This window comes from Podarcis filfolensis (genome assembly GCF_964270895.1).
Source record: "Podarcis filfolensis genome assembly, chromosome: 4".
NCBI lineage: Eukaryota > Metazoa > Chordata > Lepidosauria > Squamata > Lacertidae > Podarcis > Podarcis filfolensis.
The window spans coordinates 95,163,502-95,178,311 of NC_139607.1; the positions used below are offsets into that span (position 1 = coordinate 95,163,502).

At 44.8% G+C, this 14,810-nt stretch overlaps 1 protein-coding gene across 1 annotated transcript in view; it reads right to left on the reverse strand.

The window, feature by feature from the left end:
* Positions 1 to 14,810, reverse strand: part of MYO7A (myosin VIIA) — a 159,473-nt gene that overhangs the window by 97,733 nt on the left and 46,930 nt on the right. The window contains exons 3-8 of the mRNA XM_083609483.1: positions 11,180 to 11,293; positions 9,684 to 9,836; positions 4,438 to 4,455; positions 3,091 to 3,275; positions 1,605 to 1,726; positions 284 to 426 (exon numbers count right to left, since the gene is read on the reverse strand). Of these exons, the coding sequence (XP_083465609.1) occupies positions 284 to 426; positions 1,605 to 1,726; positions 3,091 to 3,275; positions 4,438 to 4,455; positions 9,684 to 9,836; positions 11,180 to 11,293 (735 nt within the window). The remainder of the gene's footprint in view (positions 1 to 283; positions 427 to 1,604; positions 1,727 to 3,090; positions 3,276 to 4,437; positions 4,456 to 9,683; positions 9,837 to 11,179; positions 11,294 to 14,810) is intronic.

Here is a 14,810-nt window from a genome sequence, read left to right on the forward strand (position 1 = left end):
TGACTGGACTTAACCATCCAGGGGTCCTTTACCTTTAACTTTTACCTGGCTAAACATATCCCACTCTTTCCTACGTTCCTGAGATGACTATATTTCCAGATGTGATGAGCATAAGCTTGCCTTGCTAGGCGTTATGTAAGATAGTCGTCTGGGCCTAAACAGCCGGGGGTGACATCATGCTTTGGGTTCCATCCTGAACCCAATGAAAGCTTCTGAACGACAAAGGGCGAGTCATACATGTGGAAGACCAACACCTAAACCTCTGCCACCCAAAGACCCTCACCTGTCGGCAAACACGAGACTTCTCCAGCAGGTACTGCTCAATCTTCGCTCCTTCGATAGCACCCCGTTTATTGAAATGGATGTCGATGTATTTACCAAATCGGCTGGAGTTGTCATTGCGAATCGTCTTTGCATTCCCAAAAGCTATGGGAGACAAAAACAAAGGGGGGAAAACAGTAGCGTCCGCAAGAGTTCTCTCCAACTTTTTCATAATCGGTTTTTAGTAGGTTTGCTGCCCAGCTGAATAAACCTTAGTACTGTTGCGAGTTTAGGGGTGCGCATAGGCTGGATGCCTGAGACCTTTCCAATTCCTGCACCCAGAAGGGATTCAATTGTTGAATCAACGAGACAATGGTCATAATAAGCCGCTAAGTATGGGCTGTTAAGGTAACAAAGGAAATGGCTCTGTGCCAGAGGAGAAATGGGCTGGGGCCTCCTCCCTCAACTGCGCGGTAGATAGAAAGACAAAAGTCAGAGCTGGAGGTCTCAGCTAGAAGCTAGAACCAGGCAGTAGGCTGGGAAGCTGGGAGACAGAGAGAGCCATGCCTGATTTCTGTTTGAAGCCAAGGCTGCGGCAATGGGACACGCAAGGCCCTCACGGGGGTGACAATGCTGTGAGCCCCTCCATCGTAGGCTCAGGTTGTATCAATAAACCCTGTATCCTAAATATAATAATCCTAAATATATCACCTTGCCGACAAAGGTCCGTATAGTTAAAGCTATGGTTTTCCCAGTAGTGATGTATGGAAATGAGAGCTGGAGCATAAAGAAGGCTGATTGCTGAAGAATTGATGCTTTTGAATTATGGTGCTGGAGGAGACTCTTGAGAGTCCCATGGACTGCAAGAAGATCAAACCTATCCATTCTTAAGGGAATCAGCCCTGAGTGCTCCCTGGAAGGGCAGATCCTGAAGCTGAGGCTCCAATACTTTGGCCACCTCATGAGAAGAGAAGACCCCCTGGAAAAGACCCTGATGTTGGGAAAGATGGAGGGCACAAGGAGAAGGGGACGGCAGAGGACGAGATGGTTGGATAGTGTTCTTGAAGCTACCAGCATGAGTTTGACCAAACTACGGGAGGCAGTGGAAGACAGGAGTGCCTGGCGTGCTCTGGTCCAGGGGGTCATGAAGAGTCGGACATAACTAAACAACTAAACAACAACAACAAATATCCTAAATATACCACAGTCTCCAATGCCCCTCATTCCATAGAAACTGAACCCTGGGCAAGCGTCTGGAACCCCTGGAATCTTGCAGCGCCCAGTGATTGGGGTGTCAACAGTACATTACAAAGAAGCATCCCTCTCCACATTTACAAACTTGCCTTCTAGGATGGGATTGGCTTCCAGAACTTGCTGTTCGATCCAAGAGTGCTGCCCGCTGATCGCAGCCAGGAACTGCAAAATCAGTTTGGTGCTTTCTGTCTTCCCTGCGCCCGACTCACCGCTGCGACAAAAACAACAACAAAATTGGGTGTAACCATACGGCCAAATCTCATCAAGACGAAGGACAGCAAAGCTTCTGTGCCTCCAATTTCCTCACTTCTGTGGTTCTCCACGATCCCAGAGCAGTGCCAGATTTACGTAGAAGCTAAACAAGCTATAGCTTAAGGCCCCACTCTCTTGGGGGCCCCCAAAAAAATTAAAGGGAAAAAAACCTGGATGTACATTTCCAAAGTGGGACATGGGTGGCGCTGTGGGTTAAACCACAGAACCTAGGGCTTGCCGATCAGAAGGACGGCGGTTCGAATCCCCACGACAGGGTGAGCTCCCGTTGCTCGGTCCCTGCTCCTGCCAACCTAGCAGTTCGAAAGCATGTCAAAGTGCAAGTAGATAAATAGGTACCGCTCTGGCGGGAAGGTAAACGGCATTTCCGTGCGCTGCTCTGGTTCGCCAGAAGTGGCTTACTCATGCTGGCCACATGACCCGGAAGCTGTACACTGGCTCCCTCGGCCAATAAAGTGAGATGAGCACCGCAACCCCAGAGGCGTCCACGACTGGACCTAATGATCAGGGGTCCCTTTACCTTTACCTTACATTTCCAAAATATAAGATAAAGAACAAATAAAATAAAACCTACACACAGCAAGAGTGTTTTGTGTTGTGTAGGCTCCTATGATGTACGTCATGGGCCCCGCCTGCTAGCCTGCTCCCTAAAATATCACTGTTTCGCTCCTTTATATATATAGGGTGCCTATATTCTGCATGGACTGCTTGCATGGCAACATGTGCAAATGGCTTGAGAGACCTATTAGGTCCATAAATTACCATGTAGCATATATTCAACACAAAAAGCAGTGACAATTTGTTGTTGGCAAAGGACAGCTGGACATTTAAAGGGCCCCATTACCTTGAGTAGCTTAGGGCCTCATCAAACCTAAATCCGGCCCTGTCCCAGACCATAGCTGTCAACGTTTCCCTTTTTTAAAGGGAAATTCCCTTATTCCAAATAGGATTCCTCACAAGAAAAGGGAAAATTTGACAGCTATGTCCCAGACTCAGGGCGATGTGAAAGACAGCTTCTAGGAGCCACGGGGCAATTTAGTGTGAGCCTTCAGACTGGACCCCCAAAGGGAATTTTCTCCCGAAACAAGCTCCTTGCTTTTGCCAGAACCAAGAGTCTGTTGACAAAATCGCCAGTAAGTTTCTCCTCTAGCAAATCTGGGGGGGAAAGACTCTTGGCCTGGGCGTCAGTCCTAGGTAAAGTGGATCAGCGGCTCAAACTCCTGAGTTATTAAGAAGCCACAGCTCCTTCAAAGCAAAGAGATGGAGCCTTTGACAGCCACGTACCTGTGAAATCCATCCACCCACCTTATGATGCAACACTGATCTTTGTTGTTCCTCTGCATGTTAAAGTAGCAGTTGTCTGCGATGGCGAAAATGTGCGGGGGCATCTCTCCAATTTTTTTGTTGGTGTAGAGGCGGATCTGTTCCGGCGAGTAGATCGGAAGCAGCTGGTAAGGGTTCACAGCCACCAATATTGAGCCAGTGTAGGTCTGGAAAGAGGAAAGACTTGCTCACACAAGGATAAAAACGTAAGAACACCTGCATTGGATAGGGGCGGATGAATCGGTCAATTTCAGTTTCTCTCTGCTTCTCGGTTTTTCAGCCGTTAGATGAAATCCCTAGATTTCTGCAGCAGTTAGTTTGCATTTTTTTAAAAAATCCCTCATGTGCCTGCATATTTATGTATGTGATTTGGCATTAAAACACACACACTTTTGCAAGCAACTTTCCCTAATAAAATGCATTTTATGTCTTACTGTCGTTGATAATATGCAGTTTTATGCACGCTTTCTTCTAATATTCTTAATTTATTCAGTGGTATACTCTAACGAATGTCTACTTTTTCATACACATTCTTTGGTTGCCTCTGTGTGCCCTAAATTACTGGAAGGAATATATGGATCTTCACAGAAAACCAAACCTGTTGCTATTGTTTATAAATGTTTATTGGGAGCAGGTAAATAGAAGTTCAAGGACTTAAATAGTCCGGGGAATTAGAATATGTTCTACAAGCTAAACAATGGAAAATTGCTTTGGAATCCATACAAAATGTTCCTTGAGACTTAAAATTGAGATGGATTCAACAGAAAATTGCTATTTTGAGTATACTGGACTCCACAATGACTTTGCAGGAAGGCATTGTCTAATCACTATAGATGCTGGAGGTGAAATTCCTCGCTGAGACACATGATATGATCACATTAGTGGGGAGCAGAGGCCCCTCAAATTTTCTATGGCTAGCAGAAGGAACAAAACAACAAAATCACATCATTACTCAGTGACATGGTTTCTGTACATGCAAAAAATGGTGTCATGCACAGGCAGTTAGGCAAAGCTTTTGGTGATGCTCGTTTCACCAAATCGTGAATATTAAGAAACAAATCACTATAACTCCCAATACCGGTCTTCTCCCTTGTTTAGACTGTTTGCTGCCAGTTCCTTGTTGTTAGCAAAGCCGCACAGCCGCATAGCAAGCCAATGGAGGATGAGGTTTAAACAAATGAGTTTATGAAGCAAATGCAGACAGATGGAAGAACTCCACAGTGCTGAGTATCAATGAAGGACCAAGCAGGTCACAATGAGATGACAAGGCTTTTTTGTTTGGCGTGTGTGAAAATGGGATGGCTCAGCATTTTGGCTAGTTAGACTTACCCTCCCGCCGCAGTTGGTCTAAAATTTGAAGAAGCAGAGGCAGAGGGGAAAACATGTTGTCTGTTATCAGCAGATCACAAAACTCTTTGTCAAAGTCAAAGACATCTGAGGAAAGGAGGAGGAGGAGGGAAGAGGAAGAGGAAAAGGATGCCCTATGCTGTCCCACGGCATAAACCACAAACTAAGAGGCATAAACCACAAACTGAAACATACGGTACAAGGCATCTATGACACCATTGGGATTGTAACCTGCCCCATCAACCTCATTTGGGGCATGAGTTTGACTGGCATGACCTGCCAACTGCCAGGATCGGAAGCGGGCAAAGAATCAGGGGACATGGAGATGGCATCTTAGCTCAATGTCCCATCCACTCTTGAGTTTGTTTAAAATCTAAAACAGCTTATCTTGTATTCTTTTCTTTGAATTTGTGCCATTTTGGTTTTTTAAAACTTTTTGTAAAGGCAACACTAGAATTTTCACAGCTGAGTCCTCAACTGTGCTTTGCTTCTTTTAAGCTGGGCTTTGTCTAAAACTTGCCATTTAGTTTTCCAAACCTTTTTTGTAAATTCAGTATTAGAAACGGTACCTTTGAGTCCTCAATCCTTTATTACTGCGCTTTGCTTCACCTAGGTCGAGCTAGGATTATAATACTTCAGAATTTTTTGGGAGTTCTACCCCCTTTTTTTGAATTTTTGGTCATTTAAGGTTTATGATTTTTCTATTTCCTTCTGAGGAAACTGAATAGTTCAGTGAAACGAGGTTTGTAGCCGGCATCCCGTTAAGGCTTTGTTCAATTTGAGGTTTTTCTAATTTTTTCCTTAAACTTTTTGATTTTTACTATTTAGTTTATTTCCATAAGATAATATTTCTAGTTGATTACTTCTCGTTCCAGGGATTTTCTCGGTATTTCATTTGTTTTGTGCAATTTTTCGGTTCCGTGACTGTCTTTTTTCTACTGGGAATAGGATTTATGCAGATATTAGACTTGACTGAACCTTTTTTTGCTTGGTAAATTACAAATTTCGGTTGGAAAAGGAAGGCCTTCAGCAAACACCAAAAAAGACAACAGAGCCAGTGCCTCACTAATATGCATGGGGAGGGGAGTTCCAAAGGACAGGTGCCCAGCTCCTATACTGTGCTGAATAGGCTTCATGATAAGATGGTCTCCGCTGGAATCCTTTGCTTGCAGAGCACAGTGGTCGGTTGGGTAAATAAGGGCCGAGTCAACCTTTTAGATACCCCGGTCTGAGGCTGTGTAAAGGTAAGGTAGGTAGGTAAAAACCTGGATGGTTAACTCCAGTCAAAGGCAACTATGGGGTTGCGGCGCTCATCTTTCTTTCAGGCTGAGGGAGCCGGTGTTTGTCCACAGACAGCTTTCCAGGTCATATGGCCAGCAGGACTAAACCGCTTCTGGCGCAACGAGACACCATGACAGAAACCAGAGCACATGGAAACGCTGTTTACCTTCCCGCTGGAGCGGTACCTATTTATCTACTTGCACTGGTGTGCTTTCGAACAGCTAGGTTGGCAGGAGCTAGGACAGAACAATGGGAGCTCACCTTGTCACAGGGATTCGAACCACCGGCCTTCTGATCAGCAAGCCCAAGAGGCTCAGTGGTTTAGACCACAGCGCCACCCGTGTCCAGTGACACAGGTCCCCAGGCTGTGTAGGGCTGTGTTCACCAAAAACAGCTCCTTAAACTTAGTCCAAAAGCTGATTTGCTGCCATTGCGATGCCTCCAACATTTGATGCTTGGCAGCTGCTGATGCAACAGCGCCCTATAGATTTACCCCTCAATACAACGTCCTTCTGGACAGCTCCACTCCTTTGAGAGACACAGCTAGACAGCTGCCCCCACAAATGTGATGCAAACGAGTTGTCTATTGGGACTCATTGCTTAAGAAGGTCGGAGCGTATGGGTCTTGCGGGGTGTGGGAGCGATTTAGTAAGAACCATCAAGGAGCCTAGGGTTGCTAATCTGATGAAAAATTCATTGCTGCTTCAGGGTGAACCTCCTACGAAGAGACAGATATCCAGGACAGTGTTTCATGCACTTAATGAAAAGTTAATGCGCTGCGCCGAGGCTGGAGTGCTCAGATGCCTGTGGTCACACCAAGATGTGGCTCCCTCTTCTCCTCCTCCACCCCCCCCAAATGCAAATTTAAATTCTAAGCAGAGACAGGAGTTAGCAGTGGAAGAGCATGGGGTTGTTTCTCACACATACAAGATAATAATAATATAATAAGGTAAAGGTAAAGGGACTCCTGACCACTAGGTCCAGTCATGGCCAACTCTGGGATTGTGGCGCTCATGTTGCTTTATTGGCTGAGGGAGCCGGCGTACAGCTTCCAGGTCATGTGGCCAGCATGACTAAGCCGCTTCTGGCGAACCAGAGCAGTGCATGGAAACACCGCTTACCTTCCCACCGGAGCGGTACCTATTGATCTACTTGCACTTTGACGTGCTTTCGAACTGCTAGGTTGGCAGGAGCAGGGACCGAGCAACAGGAGCTCACCCCGTTGCAGGGATTTGAACCACCAACCTTCTGATCGGCAAGTCCTAGGCTCTGTGGTTTAACCCCCAGCGCCACCTGCGTCCCTAATAATAATTTATTATTTATGTCCCACCCATCTGGCTGGGTTTTCCCAGTCACTCTGGGCGGCTCCCAATCGAGTGTTAAAAACAATACAGCATTAAATATTAAAAACTTCCCTAAACAGGGCTGCCTTCAGATGTCTTTTAAAGATAAGATAGCTGCTTATTTCCTTCAAATCTGAAGGGAGGGCGTTCCACAGGGCGGGCGCCACTACCGAGAAGGCCCTCTGCCTGGTTCCCTGTAACCTCACTTCTCGCAGCGAGGGAACCGCCAGAAGGCCCTCGGCGCTGGACCTCAGTGCTCGGGCTGGATGATGGGGGTCCATTGTGTTAGGGTATGGGGAGAGAGGAAGGCTCTCTCACTCTCCCACCCCAGCCATGTGCTCTCAGCCCATGGCCACCACCCCGGCTGCTTCCCCAAAGGCAGGCCCATATCTGTAAGCAGAGGTCGGCTGGCCATCTGTCATAGATGCTTCAGCTGAGATTTCTGCATTGCAGGGGGTTGGAATAGATGGCCTTTGGTGCCCCTTCCAACTCTACGATTCTGTGGCTCTCTGGGAGCAGCGTCCTCACCCGTTAGATTCTACACTTTCAATTTGAACCTGGCCTGATCTTTTCTTCCCCTTCCTTCCCTCCCTCTCCCCTTTTTATGAAGATTCTGGGATCCCACAGCTAATTCTCCCCTGGTCTCCTCGCTGGCCCAAGTGGAACTAATTTAGCCAGCTAGCCCTGGTGATCATCTAATGTTTATTGGATGGATTTTTCCCCTAAATTGATTTTTGATTTTATTGTTATTTAGGCTTTATACCGTATTTTATGCTGGTTTCTTTGTAACATCAATTAAGTGTTTTAAATTTGTTGTTAGCCGCCCTGAGCACGGTTTCCTGAACCGGGAAGGGCGGGGTATAAATAAATTATTATTATTATTATTATTATTATTATTATTACTACTACTACTACTACTACTACTACTACTACACTGAGCCAATTTTAGCCTACCGTGCAAGCCTGTTGTATGGATTTCCACGATCGTGTAAAGCGCTGAATGGGCCTATTGGTCTATGGAATATGCACATTCCATCTTAAATGGGGACACTTTTTTTAAAAGGTTGGCCCGTGGCAGGGCCTTTTTGGGGATGTATCATCACTGTAGCAGTCAAATAGAACATTTCCTGTTTCCTAGAGTGGACACGCAGGGGGATGTTGCTCTAGCCAGGAGGACTTCCTGTCATACCTGCTCTGGAGCATCCTCACTCTGTCTGTGACCAGGTAGATGGGCGGGACCCCAGCAGACCCTATAAAAGGGCCAGTCACGCAGTCGTCTTCCCCTTTTTGCCTTTTTTGCTCTTTTGCTCTCTGCTGGCTCTTAGCCAGCAACACATGGCTCATCCTTACAGAGGATGGAAGCCATAAGGTGGAAAGTCTGAGGCTTGGCTCAGACTTCTTTTCTCTACAAATGTAAAGATAAAGCCTGCCTTTGGAATACTACTGTGGACTGAAAGTAAGTAAACGTTACTCTTACTTTCAATCAAGATTGTCGTGTTATTATACCTGTATTTTAAATTGGTTTTTGGCTTTTTTAAAATTGTAATTTTACTGATATTAGCTGCCCTGAGCCTGACTGTGGCTGGGGAGGGCGGGGTATAAATAAATTATTATTATTATTATTATTATTATTATTATTATTATTATGAAATAAAAGGGGAAACTTACCAGGAACAAGCCAGACTGGATTGCTTAACTTAAATGATTCTAACGAATCCATCAACTTGCTTCCAGCAATGCGCAATGCACAATGTGCTCTGCTGCTTACTCACTAGCGTGAGTGAGGAGGGGTAATACTGAATCAATATATCCTCTCCTACTTTCCTCAACATTCCCACACTTTTCAGTGGCAGCCCTCCGTTTGTGTAACCCCGGTGGGTTGCGTCAGTCTCCCCCATCATGGGCTTCCAGGAGGGATTTAATAATTTAATAATACTGTCCCCTGGCAGCTCTGAAATCATCATCGTAGAAACTGCTTTTAACTGTCTTTAGAATGCTTTTTTAAGAATGCTTTTTTATGCTTTTGAATTATGGTGCTGGAGGGGACTCTTGAGAGTCCCATGGACTGCAAGAAGATCAAACCTATCCATCCTTAAGGAAATCAGCCCTGAGTGCTCCCTGGAAGGACAGATCCTGAAGCTGAGGCTCCAATACTTTGGCCACCTCATGAGAAGAGAAGACTCCCTGGAAAAGACCCTGATGTTGGGAAAGATGGAGGGCACAAGGAGAAGGGGACGACAGAGGACGAGATGGTGGGACAGTGTTCTCGAAGCTATGAACATGAGTTTGACCAAACTGCAGGAGGCAGTGGAAGACAGGAGGGCCTGGCGTGCTCTGGTCCATGGGGTCACGAAGAGTCGGACACGACTAAACGACTAAACAACAACAGAATGCTTTTTAAAATGGTGGTGGTAAGGATTGTTATGGGTGAGTTCGCCACCCTGGGCTCCTTTTGGAAGGAAGGGTGGGATATAAACGGAACAAATAAATGAATAAATTGTTGTTGTTGTTATGATTTCCTGCAAATAAAGTCTGATTAAGAGGGGATGAGTCTGGCACAGACACAGGGAGCAAAAGGGAAGCATGACCTATTGCGACACTCACATAAATCAGGTGTTCCCGGTAGCGGATGAGCAGGTTGCGGAGGATGCCTGCCTCGTTCAGGTCTCCCAGACGGATCATGTCCTCCACCCCGTGGATGGAGGTGGGGTGCATAGGCTTGATGTGGCTGGCATTCTGGGGGGAGATCCAGTGCTCCTGCAAAAGGGCAGGGGGGAGAGCAGAGTGTGCCGGCAGTTAGAAAGAGACAAGAAAAAGCAGACAGTGTGATCAGGTGTAACAGCATTTGTAGAGGTTTGCGGGGCCAGTTAGATCACGCAATCAGCTAACAACAGTAAAATAATACAGCATTCTAAAATCAATTCATTATAAAATCAGTTCAAATCAAATTAATGGTAACCATTGGGCTAGAGTTCTATGAGGATTACCAAAGGAGGGGGTCAGACTGTGCCCTGGCCAAAGGCCTGGTGGAACAGCTCTGTCTTGCAGGCCCTGCGGAAAGAGGTCAAGTCCCGCAGGGCCCTAGTCTCTTGTGAAAGAGCGTTCCACCAGGTCGGGGCCACAGCCGAAAAAGCCCTGGCTCTGGTTGAGGCCAGCCTAACCTCCCTGTGGCCCAGGACCTCCAAGATATTTTTGTTTGAAGACCGTAAGGTCCTCCGTGGGACATACCAGGAGAGACGGTCCCGTAGGTACGAGGGTCCTAGGCTATATAGGGCTTTAAAGGTCTAAACCAGCACCCCCGTAAGGAGTCTCGCCGCGGCATTCTGCACCCACTGGAGTTTCTGGGTCAATCTCAAGGGCAGCCCCACGTAGACCGAGTTACAATAATCAAGCCTGGAGGTGACCGTCACATAGATCACAGCGGCTAGGTCAGGGCGAGAGAGGTAAGGAGCCAACTGCTTAGCTTGGCGGAGATGAAAAAATGCCGCCTCTGTAATCTTCATGCCTGGTTGGTAAACAACGTTTCCAACACACACACACACACACACACACACACACACAGAGTACTGAGTAGTTGACTGAGAACAGAATTAACTCCCAAATTACAAATTGAATGATCCCTGCTGTTGCACTCCCAACAGGACACTTAAAGATTGCAGGGAAGCAATTTGCAAGTGGATTTAATAAAATACCGTATTTTTTGCTCTATAAGACTCACTTTTTCCCTCCTAAAAAGTAAGGGGAAATGTGTGTGCATCTTATGGACCGAATGCAGGCTGTGCAGCTATCCCAGAAGCCAGAACAGCAAGAGGGATTGCTGCTTTCACTGCGCAGCGACCCCTCTTGCTGTTCTGGCTTCTGAGATTCAGAATATTTTTTTCCTTGTTTTCCTCCTCCAAACACTAGGTGCGTCCTGTGGTCTGGTGCGTCTTATAGAGTGAAAAATAGGGTGATGTTTGCTGAACATCCGGTTGCGAATGGAGTCTGCTTAAGCACTCGTGTTCCTCAATACGAAATGGTGATCTCTCACGGCAGAGCAAGACCTAGGAGGAAGACACAGCCAGAATAAGACCGTCAATTTCCATTTCCATCTTACATACATTTCCTTCATCGTCTAGAACCTGGATCTGCCCAGAATCACAGAGCTTGACCACTGCTCCGATGGGAACATCAAATTCCCGCCCGGTCTTCAGGTCCATCCATACGTAATCTCCCTGGAAGGAAACACAAGAGGAAATTTAATTTTTGAGGAAATGTGATGGAAAACAAGCAAAGGAGAGCAGGACTGCAGGCAAAGCGGTAATAACTTTAATAATAATAATAATAATAATAATAATAATAATAATAATAATAGGAACTTAAGCTGACAGAATATGCTCAGCTTGCACATTTAACATATAGAATAAGAGAACAAAAAGAACATACATTTAGAGAAGATTGGAAAACGTTTGTTGAATATATGGTAAATAATTGCGTACAGCTGAAAACGTTGGCAGCGTTAAGATAAATTCAACAGTGTAGATAAGTTTTGATGGATGCAATAATGATGGAATACTGAATGGTTTAGCTTATGTAAAATATGCAGGGATTTACGATATGTAAAATGAACCATGGAAAGAGAAGAAGGGAAGTCATTGATATTTTAAGGTTGTAAAAGTGAGTGTTTTAAATTGTAAAACAGAAAATTCAATAATAATAATAATAATAATAATAATAATAATAATAATAATAATAATATAAAAAGGTGAGTCTTTAGCATATGACAAAAGCTGTACACTGAAGGCACCAGGCACAGTCAGAAGAAAGATATCAAACACACATTTCTCTTGCTGCCTTTGTGATGCATGAACTCTCCACGTACCTAGAATTTCAAGAAGGAGATGCACGAGTTTGACCTTTGTACACTAAACAAGAATTGCAAAAAGGCACTTTTCCTGGCTTAGTGGAAAGCTAACAAAGCAATTTCTAGCAAATCCCCCAAAACCATAAAACCATAGTGAAGCGGCAACTTTCCTAAACAATCAGCCGACACAAAGGAGAAGTCAACCATCAAGCACTTGCTTAAAAAGAGCTATTGTTGAAAACCTTTGAAATGCTGAGAGGGCCCAAGCAGACCTCTCAAGGGAAGGCAATGAGCTGAAAAAAATGCTGAAATACACATTTGTTAAGAAACCAGAGGCCTTTCTTCTTGGAATAATAGGTCTGGAATTGCCCCAAAAAGATGTTAGATTGTTTTTGTATGCCACAACTGCAGCTCGAATTGTATTAGCCAAGAATTGGAAAACACAAGAACTACCAACAGTGGAGGAATGGCAGATGAAGATGATGGACTTTTCGGAGCTAGCCGACCTGAGCGGAAGCATCCGCGACCAGAAGGAAGAGGAGCATTAGGAAGAATGGAAGAAATTCAAAGACTATTTATCTAAATATGCTGAGATAAATTAAACACTTGTAAAATAATAGTTAGGCTAAGGATCTGAATATGTGAAATTATAAAACAATATGTTTAAAGTTAAGATGAAAAGAGATAAAGTTGTTAAGAGGATTAAGTACATTTTATGAGATATTATTTTGGAATACTGTTACAATGATGCATAATGAAATTCAGTCAAGGGTATTTGAGGAAGTCATTTAACTATGATATTAATATTGGATCAAGTTCAGTTATGATTTGTGTTTGTTTTTTGTCTAAAAATGTGGAAAACCAATAAAAAATTTGGGGGGAAAAGAAAATGGAAGGTGTTTCAGAACTAGGTGCCACAGCCGAAGAATGAATGAAGCATATGACGCAAAGCCCCCCCCCCCGCTCTGCCCCCCCCGGCCACTGGCCTGTGCCTGCCCACCCCCCAAGATCCCCCACAACAGGAAGAAGTTTCGCCAGCCCTGCCCCAAGCCGCTGTGCTCCTTCCTCCCCAAACAACTCTAAAATCTTTGGACTCCAAAATCTGCCAGGCTCATCTTTCCAAGGTGGTCAGAAAATCAGGACACAACAAAGGTCCACTATGGGGAATCTTCTACAGAGACCCGGAAGCTGCAGTTAGCACAGAATGCTGCAGCACGATTGCTGACACTGGTGAGGGTTGTCGATTTGCTACCAGGTGAAGTTGTTGTAAACAAAAATTGCCCTTTTCCCTTATGGGGTATCCCAGAGCCCATATAGAGTCCTTACATAGGTTCCCTATTGGTAGGAGAAAATAACAGAGGCCAACCAGAGAATATTGAGAAGCAAAGCAGCTAGTAAGCTTGATCTTTATTGATCTGTTGCAACAGGGGTGCTCCCCTCACCTGCAGGAGAGAGGAGGGACCCAGAAAAATGGCGCGCAAGGCCTTATAAAGACTTTTGAAATTGCCACCCTGTAGATCAAGACCACAACCAGAAACATCATACATACATCACAGAAGGGGTGTAACCTAAGACCACCCGCCAGATACATCACACCTACATAACAGAAAAGGCGGTCTAAAACAGAAATTTGAATATTGTTTTCTCCTGTTGTTGTTTATCTCTGTCTGGCAGGTTACTTGATTGGATTGCCTGGGGAGCCTGGCCATTCTTTTGTAGTGATAAATACTTAGTTCCTGGGCCAGGTCACAGGCTCACACCCTATTCAAACACAGACATACCCTTAAGACAGGATTTGTGAAGGAAAAGACAATGGGGAGGCTTTTCCACTTTGACCATGCAGAGAAAACATTTGCTCAGTTTAGGAATAAAAATGGCTTCAGGTCGGTCTTCCTGTGCTGATCTATGTACGTGCGGTTATGAACCTTACCATATATCTAAGACCTCAAAATTCCTATCACAAAGTCCAAGGCATTGCTGTTAGTATTTAACCACCTGGGACCCGTTTGCCTATGAGATCACCTTTCCCCTAAATGCGCCCACTGAGTACCTCTGATCTGCAGAAGTGGCACTATTACATGTGCCACATAACACCCATTCCGCATTTATAAGCAATCGATCTTTTAGTATGCACAGCACACCTTTGGAACTCCCTGCCAATTGACAGGCGCCAAAAATGCTTTTCAATGCCTGCTAAAATCATTTTTGCTCGGGTAAGCCGGTTGCTTAGAAAGCTGGTGTGAGTTTTAATTTCAGCCCATTGTGACTTTAGCTTTTCTTAAGTCTTAAACTATGGTTCGCGATAATTTCATCGCTTTGTGAACCGCTTCCGAGGTCTTTTGACGGCTGAGCGGTGTATAAGTTTTATGAAATACAGGTGAAACTCAAAAAATTAGAATATCGTGGAAAAGTTTGCTGATTTCAGTAATTCAGCTTAAAAGGTGAAACTAACATATAAGATCGACTCATGGCATGCAAAGCGAGATATGCTTCTACTTCTCAGAGGTCCAATCTTGCTCTATTTGCAATCCTTGTTTTGCTGATTTCATTGAATATTCTAATTTTCTGAGATGGTTAATTTGGGGTTTTCATCAGCTGTATGCCATGATCATCACAATGATAACAAAGAAAGGCTTGGCATATCTCACTTTGCATGTCACGAGTCTATCTCATATATGAGTTTCACCTTTTAAGTTGAATTACAGAAATCAAGAAACTTTCCCACGATATTCTAATTTTTCGAGTTTCACCTGTAAATAAGCAAGATTGCAGCCTGCAACGCAGACCCAAGAGCTGGCGTGCATGTCTCTTACCGATAGGAGCGTAGTAGCTTTCAGAACTTGGTTGACATTACGGATGAGGGCCCATTTTTTCTGGTCCCTCTCATG